This window comes from Microtus ochrogaster, unplaced genomic scaffold (assembly GCF_000317375.1).
Source record: "Microtus ochrogaster isolate Prairie Vole_2 unplaced genomic scaffold, MicOch1.0 UNK6, whole genome shotgun sequence".
NCBI lineage: Eukaryota > Metazoa > Chordata > Mammalia > Rodentia > Cricetidae > Microtus > Microtus ochrogaster.
This window is the reverse complement of record NW_004949104.1, coordinates 10258859-10273525: the sequence shown is the minus strand read 5'-3', so window position 1 is coordinate 10273525 and position 14667 is coordinate 10258859. Positions and strand designations below refer to the sequence as shown.

The window sequence follows — 14667 nt, the reverse complement described above, 5'->3', positions numbered from 1 at the left end:
CCTGCCTCTGCCTCCCGAGTGCTGGGATTAAAGGCGTGTGCCACCATCACCCGGCCTTTTTTGGTTTTTCAAGACAGGGTTTTTCTCTGTAGCTTTGGTGCCTGTCCCGGAACTAGCTCTGTAGACCAGGCTGGCCTCAAACTCACAGAGATCCGCCTGCCTCTGCCTCCCGGAGTGCGCCACCACTGCCTGGCGAGCATGTCACATTCTTAATTTAAAAGGCAAGACAGACTTTTTCCTCCTGTTTTCCCAGCAGCTACTTGTCTACCTGTGTGATGGCTATTCTTGGTTGTCAGCTTGACTACATCTGGAATTAACTAAAACTCAAGCAGCTACGTATACCTGTCTGGGTTCTTTTTTCTCCCCTGAGACAGGGATTCTCTGCCTAGCAGCCCTGGCTGTCCTGGAACTCACTCTTGTAGATCAGACTGTCCTTGAACTCACAGAGACCCGTCTCTGCCTCCCAAGTGCTGGGATTAAAGGCTTGCGCCACCACCGCCTGGCTTTGTGAGGGATTTTTTTAATTACATAATTTAAAGTGAACCTTTTAGTCTGGCTCTTCTGAGATGGGAAGATCCACCATTAATCTGGGCCACATCTTCTGTTGGCAGCTTATATAAAAAACATGGAAGAAGGAAACTTGTTCTCTCTACCTGCTTGCTCATACTCTCAATACCTTTCATTGGTAGGCAGCCACTGTTGGACTAGCTGGACCACAGCCTGTAAGCCATTCTAATAAATTACCTTTTCTTATACACACACACACACACACACACACACACACACACACACACACACTTACATTCTATCAGTTCTGTTCCTATAGAGAACTCTGCCTAATATACCCTGATAATTTTCTTTCAAATTCTAGTAAAAAACTGCCCTTGAGCTTTAAAACAAACAACAGAAAAGTCCTTTGGACTTGTGCAATAGGGTTCATTATCATCATCACAACTGTGCGGTAATGAATGTGTTAGAATGGGCTGCCAGGAAACAGAGGGCTCGCTTATGGGAACTTTCTTTAGCAAAAACTCCTGAGGATAGCAGGTGGTGGTGGTCCTCGAGGGAAATGTGTGATCAGGAGAGTATTTCCTTTCTTAATACAATTACTTCAAAGATTGACCTGGACCAGGTGCTAGTTGTCTGGCCTGCCTGGGGAGCTGTTTGGGCTGTACTTAAGTGCTTGGCCTGAGGCCAGACATTGGAGGACAGACATTCCTAAGAAGTAGGCTATAGCCAAGAATGGGTAGGCAAGGCTAAAGAGAAGAGAAGGAGGCTTTTAGTCCTACCCCTCCAGGTACCATTGTAAAACCCAAACACACCCAACAGGACACAGTGGCCTTGGAAACCAGTATAAGACAACAGAACTTTCTGATGATACAATGCTACCAATTCACAAGAGAATTTTTCTTTGGTTTTTCATTCCTTTGGGGCCTCTAAAGCAGAGTGAAGCCCCCTCATGGCATGCCAGAACAAGTCTACTACAGTCAAAGTGAATGGAAAGAAAAGCACTCTGTGTAGGAAGAGTGATCTACCAAGAAAATACAGCAGATACTCAATAAAAACATGCTGTATATTCCCAGAAACCATTCTGTGGAATATGTGGCTAGATTCCCTTGACTTTCTCCTGCTTGCAGATGGTACTATCTATAGCAAACTTAACTGGAAAGTGGCAGGAACAGACCCACAGCTGCCACTTAGAGCCCAGTGGCAACTCAGCAAGTCAAGTGTTGGGATGAAACAGAAACTGAGTTTCTGGGCAGAACTTATCTTTGAGGCCAAGTGTATTTAGCTGAAATTCTAAGCTCACCTACCTACTCAGCTTGATGATGGGCCTCCATGATGGAAGCACTGAGCACACATGTGACTGCTGCCAGCAAGTCTGTCCCTCTCCAGAAACAGAGTTTGTTATGGCACGAGGCCACTATTCTTCAGTTGTATTTTCTCATCTGTGTCCCTGCAGAGACTGGGGACTGCGTTTTTCTGTGTCCAAACCCTGGAGGGGCCAAATCTAACAGTGTATTAGGACTGCCAGTGCAGGAGAGTGGCACAGCACCATCTTGCTGCCCTCGTGCTCATCTGACAGGATAAAGTTTCCTTTGTGTGTGTTTTGTTTGTTTTTCAAGACAGGGTTTCTCTGTGTAACCGTGGCTGTCTTGGAACTCACTTTATAGACCAGACTGGCTTGAACCCAAGAGATCTGCCTGCCTCTGCCACCCAAGTGCTGGGATCAAAGGTGTGTATCACCACACCTGGCCTCCACTTGTGTGTTTATTTATTTTTATTTTATGTACATTGGTGTTTTGCCTGCAGGTATGTCTGAACGAGAGTGCTGGATCCCCTGAACAGGAGTTACAGACAGCTGTGAACCACCACGTAGGTGCTGGGAATCGAAGCCAGGTCCTCTCGAAGGGCAGCTAAGTTCTCTTAATCGCTGAGTCATCTCTCCAACCCCCTCTTGTGTATTTTTGTTGTTGTTTGTTCTGTCTTATGGCAGAAGGTCTTGTCTGGCCTATTAATTGCCATTTAGCCCAGGCTATCCTTGAGTTCATGAGAATACTCCTGCCTCAGCCTTGTAAGTGCCACAGGAGCAGGCCACTAGGCCTGACCTCTTCTCCTTTGTGACAAGAGCTCGCTGTGTAGCATTGGCTGTCTTGGAATTTGAGCTGTCTTCTTGCCTCAGTCTCTCCAATGCAAAGATCACAAACAATTCTGCAAGCTGAAGCCAGCCTGGGCTTCACAGTATGATGGAGGAAGGTCATTGGTTAAAAAATAAAGAAACTGCCTTGGCCCATTTTATTGGTTAGAATATAGGTGGGTGGAGTAAACAGAACAGAATGCTGGGAGGAAGAGGAAGTGAGCTCAGAGACGCCATGCTCCTCTCTCCCGGGCAGACTCCACAGCTCTGCTCTCTGGAGCAGAGGCCATCCTCCCCTCTCCCGGGCAGACGCACATGATCATGCCAGGTCAGACACGCTAAATCTTTCCCGGTAAGACCGGTGCTACACAGTTTATTAGAAATGGGTTGATCGGGATATCAGAATTAGCCAGTAAGGGCTAGAGCTAATGGGCCAAGCAGTGTTCAAAAGAATACAGTTTTCGTGTAATTATTTCGGGGCATAAGCTAGCAGGCGGCCGGGGTGCTGGGGATGCAGCCCCGCCACTCCTATTACAACAACAGTAGGGCTAGAAAGACGGCTCAGTGGTTAAAAACAATCCTCTGTAACAGCACCCAATTTTGGTTCCTAGCACCCACATCCTGGCTCACTACCTCCTATAACTCTAGTTCTAGGAGATCCGATGTCTTCCATGGGCTCCTGTACATACATGGTACACACGCACACACGCACACACACAATTTAAAAATATTCCAAAAAATGTAACAAAATATTATTGAACTAGAAGAAACCTGTGAGTTCACCTGATTCAGTCTCACCTGAGACTATTCTGCAGTGCCTGGGACTGGACAAAAAGCCGTGACATGCCAGGCAGGTGCTCTACCATCAATTCACAAGCCCAGCTCCAAGAACATTCATTTATTTAAGCCTGATTCCTTGGTGGCACAGGGCAAAGGATGACACAGAGCCCCCTCATCCTCTTCCACCCTCTTGTTTTGTTGGCGTCTGTGTGTTGCTGTCCGTTTGGTCTTCCAGAGGCGGCATCCAGCTTTTCCTCGCCTGAGAATGGCTGCAGCTGTTTTCTCTTCTGAGCACTCAGCATGGTTGGTCCTGGAGGAGCGGGTCTTCCTGCTGAAGACTGCTCTCAAGCCTGTGTCCACAGTCTTGGTAGGCTCTGGCTTTACTCTGTGAATGCCACACTCTAGTCACATGGCTTGTGGCTGGTGTTCAAGTCCTCTTTGCAGCTCTTGAGGAAAACTGTGTCCTGATGGGTGAACCTCGCTGCTGCCCCACCTGGGCTGCTGTGCAGTTCTTGCCTGAGCCTGTCATCCGGGCTGGACTTCCGGTTTTATTAACATCCTTTTCACAGCGCTCAGCTCTGCCGACTGAACCAGTCCAGGACAGGGAAAACTTGACAAAGTCATACTGAGGGTCCTTTTTGGCAAGTTTAGAGGTATTTGGAGGTACTCTCTGGAAGCCAGGTTAGGATGAAACGAGGCAGAAACCAGCTTTCTAAGACGCCTGCCCTCACCACCCCAACATTTGCACCTCGAGGGAAACGAAGCCACTGAAGCCGCTAGTGGCTGCATTCAAGGCAAATCAGAGAGAGGTCTCTGGAAGGCACCTGGTTCCAGGACTCCAAGAAAACATCTACCCAGCAGTGTGCCTCACGGGAGACAACACCCTGCAGGGGGTCCTGTGCCTTGTCCAAACCAGACTATCAGGAAGCAGCATCAAACCATTTTACCCTTTTACAGTATAAGGAGGGGTGTCCCAAAGGTACAAGAATTCTCAGTTACTTTCTCTTAGGGTACTCAACAGCAACCCCATGAGATGGAAAGGGGAAGGCTCTTAATCACTTTTAAGAGAAGAAGCAAGGCAAGGAGAGCCCAAAGCTACATAGCAAAGGCTGAAACTGAACCCTGTCTCCTGATTCCTGGTTCAGTGTTCAACCCATTAAGTCATCAGATACTAGACTTACTAAAACACTGACACAAGCAAGAGGCCCTGGGAAACAACAAGCAACATGCCCAAGTGGCCAAAGCCAGCAGCCTCGCCCCAACCTCCTTCAGCACAGACACTGCTTGCAAACAAACTCCCAGCACTTCCGACAGCCAACTCTACCCAGCAGAGCCTCAGGAACATGGCGGACTTCATCCAAAATAACACTGCTGCCACAGCTAGACACCACACAGGCCAACCTTCGTCTCAACGCATTGTCCTCTCAGAGCACCTTCCATTTTGCCTTTCTTGCATCAAGACCACAATCTGTTTGGATTTATGCTAGAAAGTTTTTGTCTCTTGCTCATCTCCAGATCCAGCCTCCTTCCCTAGCTGTTGAGTCTCATTTGCCAGTGAGTGAACTAGCCCATTCAGGCTAATGACCCCTAGCCAACCTCTGTTTAGTGTATTTGTGAATTCATCTATCCTGCCACTGGGGAAGGTGTATTTGACCCCGAGTTGGGGGATCACCTCTTTCCTTCTGTTCCCATTATTAAGTCTCTTGGGCTCTTTTAAGCATTAAGCACCCAAGCCTCTTGGAAAGGGAGAGGTTTCAGACAACTAGCTGAGAGATGTGCTCAAAGCCTGGGTGAAGGCATTTCTTAGTCCGGGAAGAGTGGGCTCCCCACAAGATCAGGCCCATCCTCTAAAGTGAGGAGACAATGGGAAAATTACCTCGGTTACAGATACTGCAGAAATTGCTGGGTCCCTCGCTGTGCTTCTTCAGGTGATCTGCCATGTATGCTGCCCGCAGGTACTTCCCACACACCTGGCAGGGTACCTTGTCTTCGTGACAGGCCAGATGGGAGCGCAGACGGTCTCGAGTAGCAAAAGAGGCATTGCAGGTCTGAGTTCAGAAAGGAAAACAGGATGAGGAACAACAGACATCTCACACTTGGCCGAGTACACCAGGAAGCAAAGCCGTTTCTGTTACCTTGTGCAATCAGTCCCTTTAGAAAGCTGGGTAGTTCAGGTAAGGCTCTACTCACAATGCCAAGGGGCTGCCCTTCCTTGCCACAGTGCTATTTCATGGGATATGAGGTAGAATTGTTGGTTCTTTACCACAGACAGACAAGCTCAAGACATGACCAGTTAAGTCCTATGCTCCTCTACTGAGTGAAGAGTTAAGTATTTGTTCATTTTCTTTCTCCCCACCTTTGATTTTCCAAGACAGGGTCTCATACATTGCAGGCTAACCTCAAAGTCCGTGTAGCTGAACCTGACCTTGAACTGCTCATCCTTCTGCAGAGTGCCGGGATCACAGGTGTGCACCTCTACATCTGCTCGTTCTTAACCACAAAGCACTGACTTTAGAAGCAATGGCAATAAGTGAGTTACAGTACATAAAACAGTCTTCCTGCTCCCTATCCCAGGGTTTCCCCTTATTGCTTTATTCAAAGACTCCAGTGTATTTGCTTCATTCAAATATGACATTTGTCTTGGCCACAGGGAAATGGAAAAGGCAGGACAAAGTACAAAGATAACACTTCATAATATTCTTGTAATATGAATTTAAAAAGCAGCTTATAAAATGATAGTGTCAGTTCTGCTAATGTGAGAATGGAGGAAGTGGGCTGCAGGCATTGAGGACATCTGTGCAATGTTATGGTGGAGAAGGGTTGCTAAGAAGAGTGACACCAGCGTGACGGGGCAGGCTCTGAGCTCAGACTAATACAGAGACTTTGGTGTTTTGTGGCTCATGCATATAGCAGGCCCCTAAGGCAGGCTGTTACCCCTGCACACTCTAGGAATGTGCAGCCACTGAAAGGTACAACCCAGCACGACTCGCAGCTTGGCTCTGTAACTGTGAAGTAACGGTCAGAACCCACACCCTGAGAATGAGGATCTAGCTCCCTAGCAATTATCTCTCCCCAACATCCCTTCCTCTGTTGGGGCATGCAAAGGCTGGGGTGCCTTGGGGAACACAGAATGTCACAAAGCCTTGAAAAGAGGCAGACCCAGTGGCTTTCAAGCTATTTTGGTTCCATGGAGATACCTCAGGGGCTAAAGTCAAATTGAACTTAAATTTCTTTTCCCTGTGTGTGCTTTGCTTTAGGGCTGTAAGAGAAAGCAACCTTCACAGTGGAGGGTGCTGCTATTAATCCGCTACCCCATCAGTTTGCCAGAAGGGAGCTAGTTGCCTTTATTTCCTGCTAGAAGTGGGTCTTGATAACCTGAAATCTCAAGGTAAGTGTCTGACCACTGTCCTCACATACACATATGTATGTCCTTATGTACAGTCAAAGCATGAAGCTGACAGCAATGCATGGAGGTAGATGCCGTCACCACTTCCCTCCTCAACACCAGACACCTGCACCAGCACAAGCCGGCTCCTGTTCTCTGTCATCACAAGTAAACAGTGCTAACTTAAACAGGTCACCCTAGGATCATTCTGCTTTTATGTTTTTCTTTGACAAATGTGGAAGCTAACATTAGATAGTGTACTTGCCCAAGGCTCAAGTAGCAGAGAAAGGAACAATCTAAACACCCTGACCAGATCAGTCTCCAAGCCATCTTCCAGCTACACAGAGGTCTTTTTGTCTTGACCAATGTATAGCTGGGCAGACAGATGCCCTGTGAGTTGAGAACTGACCTCAAGTCTATACCCTTTCCGCTTCTGAAGGCAATACAGGTGCATTCTAGAAAGAAAGGTGTTGACACTGACCCTGTGTACTTGGGGCAAGGATGTGCAGGCAAACTCCAGCACCTAGACAACCTAGAAAGCATCTTGGCTATTCAGTCTCAAGGTTATTTATCATCATGACCCAGTGATAGGCCACAGTGAGAGGGCTGTTCAGACTCTGCCACCCAGGCTAGCGCCCTGTAAACCACAGCAAGGGCTCTCATAAAGACACCTCTGGGGGAGAGGGACAGACATGCGGTCATCCAGCGACAAGAGCTAGCTCCGCTGTGAGAGTGTAGGTGCTTGTTTTCAATTTTTGAAACATGGGCTCACCATGTAGACCAGGTTGACGGTGAACACAGAGATCCACTACCTCACTTCCAAATACTGGGATCAAAGGCGTGTGCCACCCCAACTACCAAGAACATTTTAAGCCTCAGAACTCAAACATGACCAGGTGGAAGGATTGTCTTCCTCTTTCTGGAGAGTAAGATACCTTGTTTCTCTTGACAACCATTTCCCATCTTTCCTTTAAAGGCTTTGCCCTGTTGTACTTTGGTACCTAAAATAATGGACAGCTAACCCTAGATTATCCCCATATGGATTAAATATTTGGGGATTAACTAAGCAAAATTAAAACTGAAGATGCAGCTGGCTTCCTCTACCTTGTCCTCCACTCTCCTATTGGGATAAAGAAGGCACAACAGAAACTACCACCTTGATATACATCCGAACTAAAGTAACTGTTGGCTTTCCTGTTCAATTGGCCTCTGTGGCTGGAATCCCCAGGCTTTTCTGTGTGTGAGTCCAAGTTCGGGCCAACCAGAACTTCTGACCGCACAGAACACAAAAGAGGCAGAGAAGGGGCTGAGGGAGACAGACCTTAAAGAGGAGACCCAGAAGAAAGAACTCCCCATTCTACAGACAGGGAGTAAACAGAAGGGCCCTGAAAGGAAGCCAGCCAGCCAAGAGCATAGTGTGACTGCCTCCTGGCTTGAAGTGCCTACTGTGTGCTCAGCCAAAGCTCACACAGTCTGAGATTGTTAACAGGCCTATCATCACTACTCACCACTGAGCCTGTCATGCTTAATGTCCACCCCACCACATTTTCTAAAGCTTTCAGTCCTGATTGGGGCAGCTGGAGGATGGGACCCCGCAACCCTAAGAGGCCTTAGCAGTCAGAAGACATAAGGGGTACCTTGAAAAGCCAGGAAAAAAAAATCTAAGGGTAACACATAAAGTCCAGCTCCACTGGCTTAGCCCCTTTGTCTTGAATGTTACCCCCTCCCCCCATCCTTGTCTGACCAGCCTCAGACATGGGGTCACTAGAAGCAATGGAAGAGGGCTAAGACACTCCAGCCTCTTAGCTCTGGCTGAATTCCAGGCTAGGACAATGGCTGGGGCATGTGAACCAGTTAAGGAGACTCAAGCCTGAGGCTCCCTGCCCCTTCAAAAGGCTTTTCTATCAGTCTGAGTAACCGACCCTTTTCATTCTCTGTGGCTGAGGAGGCCCCTGAGGTTTAACTAAGCCTAGAGTGTGACAGCCAGCAGCACATACCTTGCTGGGTCTTCAGAAGGTTCTGGCTACAGGGTCAGGTCTATGAGAGAGTGTGCGGAAGGGCAGAGGCAGGGCAGGAGCTGGCTCATACACCAAGGGACAATAATGCCAGTTGTTATAACAGACCAAGGACAAAACACACAAAGCCTCAAATGTTAGAATGAAAACTTTTATCTTCACTCCTGATCTCCCGGCAGAGTATGCAGGGCTTAAGGGACACACCAAGGGACCTGGGGGAGGGAGTGTCTATCTGCTTTGTCAGCCCCTAAAGCCATGTATCACAATACAAAGCTACTGGTTAGTTTAGTTCTGAGCAGAGCAGCTGAAAAAAAAAAAAACCTCAACCATGAGCATCTAACTCACTAGGCAGAAATGGAAGCAGGACCTTGTAAGGAGGAAGAGCACAACAGCACAATGGACCCTTGTTGAAGCTGTGCCAGAGGCTTCTCGGGAGGTGGAGTTACTCCCAAGTGGGAGGAAGGTGGCCAGAAACCCCAATCAGTATGAGAAGTGAGGCCATGGAAAGGGAAGCACACAGGTGGGGCTTAGCTCCTGACAAAAGCCAACTTCCAGAGTCACCCAGACAAGGTTGCTTGCCCAAGGTATCCCGTCAAGGTAGGGGGAGGGGAGACAAAAGTGTTCAGAAAGAGACTGGGGAGGGGGGCATTCAGAAAGGTGTTCCTTGTTAATCACTATTTGAGAGCTTTCAGCTGGGGTAAAGAATGGTGGGCAGGAACCATCTTGCTGGCTTCTCCCAAAAGCATGGTTTCCAGCCAGCCACCACTCCCCTCCACCACTCCAGAAGGACCCAGGCTAGCCTACAGGCCACTGAGTAAAGGCCCGGCTACCCTCTGGGGTTGTCCAACCCTGCCTCAGATATCCTGGCGGGGCTGGGCAGAAGAGAGCATTGCTGGAGTGTGCTGGGCTCAGGTTTTCAATGGCTGGGAAGGACTTTTTTAGAGAGAGGGAAAAGGCGGTATCAGGAACTGAATGGGACGACCTCCACAAAGCTGGCTGGGCAAAGTCCCATGATGGCAGGTCGCTAGGAAGAGGTTCCAGGGGCGGCAGGCCGCTGCTGCTCCCAACCCACACCTGGAAAAAGGGCAGAGAGTGCAGGTTACCCCCCCAGGCCATCGGGCACACCCCCATTGCCCTCTGGGCTCCTCCTCTCCTGCCTGGGGCTGCTCAGCACACTACCTGGGAATCAGAATGTGCTCTGTGACAACAGAGTCAGAGATGGAGAGGCAGAAAGCAGCAAGGCAAAGACAGATTCCAGCAGGCCTATCTTGAGTCAGCATCCTTGGGAGAGTCTGCCTAGCCATGCCTCTGTGAAGAAGGCTTACCCCTAGTCCTTGGAACTCTGCCCTCCTGTGCACATCCATTCCTCTTGCGCTGGCCAACGAGTTAGAAGTAGCTATCCCTGTCAGAGACTATAGGAGTATCTCACGACACTGTCTTGAAATCAGTTGAAGACACTTGCCATAGCAGAGGGGAAAACAACCAAGAAGACAGTGGTGTATATTTCATCACACAGAAATGCTTAGAGGCCAGGAAGGAAAACTCATCTTCTAGGTGCCCATAGAGCCTCCAGACAGAATTCAAGCAGACAGGAGAAAATCCAGTCCAGCCTTCCGTATGAGATTCCACACTGGAAGAGAATGCCTTACCTTGCTCCTGCTGTTTGCCTTGGAATGGGACCACCCTCTCCCTACCTCCAGCCTCTCCTAATGCCAAGCTTTCTCCACTGATGGAACCTGAGTTCCCACTCAGCTCAAACCAGGGGAAGGGTTGTTAGCTGGGCCAGCAGAAGCCCTTTTGAAATCCCTACAGTTCATAAAAACTACTGGAAACCAGCAGCCAGGCCCAGCAAGGTGTCAGACCCACCAGGACAACACTTGTGGCAGTGTGGCCCACCAGCCAGAAGCCTGCAAAGGCCAGGACAGGAAAGCTAAGCAACAGAACCAAGTAACCAAGAAAGAAGATCTCAGCCCTGGGGGAAGCAAAGAGGGCTGGGGTCTAGAACAAAGGAGGGCAGAGGGAGACACTCGAGAGACAGAGTGGGAGGTGTGTGCGAAGCAGTGGTCAGTCAGCTGGCTGACACAGCAGCCTGCCCATGGCCAAGGCTCGGAGCACAGCAACACATTCTTCCACCCAACTCCACCCTGGTCCCATCCCTACCTGACACTTGTGAGGTCGCTCAGAAGTGTGCACCTGCTTGATGTGTCCATTCAAGTGATCAGGCCTGGAGAAGAGAGCAAGACTTTAAGAAGACATCAAAAAAGATGGACCAAACTTGGTCAGTCTCCCTCCCTCCTCCCCACCCCCTCCTAGGGAGGACTCCACCCCAGCAAGACAAAGACAAAGTCACCACCCAGCTCTGGCTCCAAGCATCTCAACCCCCCCCCAAGGGGGAGGGGAAGCAAATGTTTCACTCTGATCTAGCTAAACCCACCCCACCCACCCCACCCCCAGTAGAAATTCAATGATTCCTAGGACCTGAGGCAGCAGCTTTGGAATGACACAGGGCTGCGTTGCCCCAGCCTTTCTGGGAGGGGGGTGTGGAACTCATTGTCCAGACTAAAGCCCCTTAGAAGCTCAGCATTCCCCTCCCCCAGCCTCTCCCGCCACAGCAGCCAATGAATGCCACCCAGATGGAATTCAGTCCCCAGAGGCCAGGGATGGAGCCTTAAGTCCCCAGCTGGGCTGGCAGGCCAGATGCCCGCCAGAGCAGGTGGGCAGGGGCTGTCTGACCGGTAAGACTGGTTGGAAGTTGGGGCCCCTCTGAGGGAATTCCCTGTCCCTAAGCTGGCACACACAAGGTCCTCAGGATTCCAGTTAAAACCAGCCTTTTATTCAATATTCTCAAACTGGAAAGAAGAAAAAAAAAAAAACCCAGCCCCCTGCTCCCAGGAAGTCCTCAGTTACCAAGAAGGCTCACTAAAAGTTTAAGAGGGCCTCTGCCTTTCATCTGTAGAGAACAGACACAGGACCTGTGGGCTCACTGGATTCTAGGGCCAGGAGGCCAGAGCGTGCATCAGATTCTAGTATTACTATTGCAAAACAGCCCTGATAGCCGGCTTTACGCCTCTCGATCCTAGGTCACATGAGGGGCAAAGCTGGGAACTACAGCTCCTGGCTGACCTACTCAAACCGGTGAAGGATCTGGGCCTCGGGAGTATAAGGAGTCCTAGACGCACTTGTTCAGGCCCTCCCTCCGCAGCCATTCAGGCGGGGAAAGTCGAGGGAGGAGCCCAGCCTCCCGCCCCCAAAGGGGGCCCCACGCCTGGTGCCGGAAACACAAAGGGAACCAGGGGAGAAGAATGGGGAGGCCCAATGGCCCTGGCCTGAGGAATCCGGCCCCTTCCCATAGGCCTCGGGAGGAGGAGGATAGTAGTGCCCGAGTGTCGGAGAACTTGCCTGAAGGGACAGATGCAGCTCTTGACCACACCATCTCTTAAAAAACATTTTGTCTAAACATGGCATGCTCTGTTAAGGTCCAGTAACCCTCCACCCCCACAAGATCCACATCCCCAGATCCTTGTCCTGGCAAGGAACTGTCTCAAGAGGCATAACTAAGATAGTACACGGTAGAGTGTGGGGGAAGGGGCCATTCTCACCTGGAGAAGCCTTTCCCACAGCTCTGGCAGATGTACGGCTTGCCCACTGACCCATCATGGGACCTCACATGGTAGGACATGCGGTCTTTTCTCTTGAACCGCAGACCACACACCGGGCAGGAGTACGGCTTCTCCCCAGAGTGGGACAGCTTATGCCGGTTGAGATGGTACACGTCTCGGAAGATCTTGCCACAGATCTCACAAGCCACCTGCTTCCTGGTCCGGCTCCTCTTTCTGGGGCCGTCGGGGTCCTCGGTAATGGGTAGCCCATTCTCACCCAGCCTTGGAGGAGGAAGATCGATATAGCCCAACTGGAGGCTAGTGACGCCGTGCTGGGCCTCATGTTGCCGGAGCCGGTTGGCATCAGTGAACACTTTCCCGCACAGACCACATGGAAGAATGCCTGCTTCCCTCAAGCCCCCTGGAGACCCAAACATGGAGTCTAGCAGGTTGGCCTTCCTGGGGCGTCCCCGGCCTCGCTTGCCAGCCAGTGGAGGAGCACTGGATGCCACATTGGGGAATGGAGAAGTCAGCAGTTGGGGGGATAGGGGTCCAGCCACCATGGGCAAGCGGTCTACCCCAGGTAATACAGGCAGGGAAGCTTGGCCTGCAATAGCTGCACCTGTGGCCCTGGCAGCCTCTTCCTCGGGCTGCATGCTGCCAGCAATACCGTTACTGTTGGCTGCCAAGGCTGCCCCGTTGGTCATGTCCAAAGGGAAGCCCAAGTCAGAGGTTCCAGGTGGGCGAAAGAGCATGATATCAGCCCGGGCAGGGGGCACCAGGATCTGCACGTTGGACTGTTTGATGACTTCCTGGCAGATCTCGATGACCGACCTCATCAGTAGGAACTTGGCAGCCGTCATGAGCTCAGGGAAGCTCTCTAGGCGCACTACAATTCGGGACGTGTAAGCGAAGTCCAGGATGTCTCCGAACACTTTGGAACTGATGGTGTGCATCTCCAGCTCACGGCTGCCTCCAGTTCCGCCGCCCGGAGCAGCCGCCGCGCCTCCCACATCAGCAGGACCCCCGTCTGCAGCTCCGCCGTCGCCCAATTGGGCGCTGAACACAGACTCGAAGTACTCGCTGCAGGCAGCCAGTACGGCGCGGTGCGCCGGGAAGCTCTCGTCGCCCACCCGTAGCAGCACGTCGCAAAAGCGCCCGCCGTTTTTGCGTTGCTGGTTCAGGTTGTGCAGCATCTCCGTACTGTGTCTGCTCACCTGGTAGGTGTAGCAGCCCGACGGGCCGCAGGAAGCGTCGTTGACCCGCTCCATGGCCGCTGCCCGCTCCCCGTTAGTCGGGCCGGGCACTCGCCGGTCTCCAGTCCCTTCCCCTAGGCAGCGAGACGCCTTGCTCAGCGGACAAATCACACTCCCGGCACGTGCGGCCCGGTGCTGGGTAGTCCTCGCAGGTGCGCCCAGCGCACACGCCCCCTGCCCGAATCAGAACGTCTAGACCCAGCGGTGCACTGCCCCCCACATAGCTACCCCACCCCCCGCCGAACCCGGCGCCGCACTCGCTCTCCTCCTACCCGGCTCCTTTTCTCGGTCTACCTTCCAGGGGGTAAACCAGCGAAGAGGTGCGCCCCTCCTGAAAACGCGGCCACCACCTCCCCTCCCGCCCGCCAGGCGGCGCCGGCGCGCAGCCAAAAGGCGCGCGCGCGCAGGAAGGAGGAGGGGTCCGCCGCGCAAGCGCAAGCGCGCGCTTCGAGGCTTTTCCCGGGCCCGCTGGGGGCGCGCGCTGCGTCCCCTGCAAAGCGCGAGCCGGGGCGGGGGCGCCGGAGCAAAGGAAACAAAAGGCGAAGGCGAAGTCGGCGGTCGGCGCGCACGGGAGCGGTGGTGTAGGCCGGGTCTTGGAGGCCGGCGAAGGCGGCGGCCGAAGCGAGTGGGTGGCAGTGGCAGGGTGGGCCCTTCCCCAGGCCAGGCACGGGTGGCGGCGGAGCGGCGGCGCTGCGGCCCCAGGCTCCGTGCGTTCGGAACGGAGGAAAGATGGCAGCGGCTGCACTTCCTCTTGCACTTTCACCCCTGGGGGGAGGAGAAGGAGGGGGCGATACCAACAACACCCCCCCCAGCTTGCAGAAAGAAAAAAAAGCAGTGAGCTCGGCGTGGGGGGTCTCGGTGGTCCCTGCCCCGCACGTGCGCACCGGGCTCCCTAGCCTGGGCCGCCTAGCGCCGCAAACTTTCCACTTTCTTTGTGCCGAGCACCCCCCCTCACCCAGCGGAGGATGCACGTACCCCCATTCCCTATTTATAC

General features: G+C 52.0%; 2 protein-coding genes across 6 annotated transcripts in view; both read right to left on the bottom strand.

Moving 5' to 3' along the window:
* Nucleotides 1-14661, bottom strand: part of Patz1 (POZ/BTB and AT hook containing zinc finger 1) — a 19028-nt gene extending 4367 nt beyond the window's left edge. For 3 of the 5 annotated variants that reach the window (XM_005366092.2, XM_005366093.2, XM_026788721.1), the window contains exons 1-3: nt 12418-14661; nt 10979-11042; nt 5295-5466 (exon numbers count right to left, since the gene is read on the bottom strand). In XM_005366092.2, the coding sequence (XP_005366149.1) occupies nt 5295-5466; nt 10979-11042; nt 12418-13688 (1507 nt within the window). In that variant the 5' untranslated portion in view covers nt 13689-14661. Of the gene's footprint in view, nt 1-5294; nt 5467-8497; nt 9893-10978; nt 11043-12417 lie in introns of those variants that run through there. The other 2 variants (XM_013353393.2, XM_005366095.2) reach the window with 2 other exon arrangements.
* LOC113458169 (atherin-like) overlaps nt 13925-14667 on the bottom strand; it is a 3478-nt gene continuing 2735 nt past the window's right edge. The window contains exon 2 of the mRNA XM_026788722.1: nt 13925-14438. Coding sequence (XP_026644523.1) covers nt 13942-14438 — 497 coding nt within the window. The 3' untranslated portion in view covers nt 13925-13941. The remainder of the gene's footprint in view (nt 14439-14667) is intronic.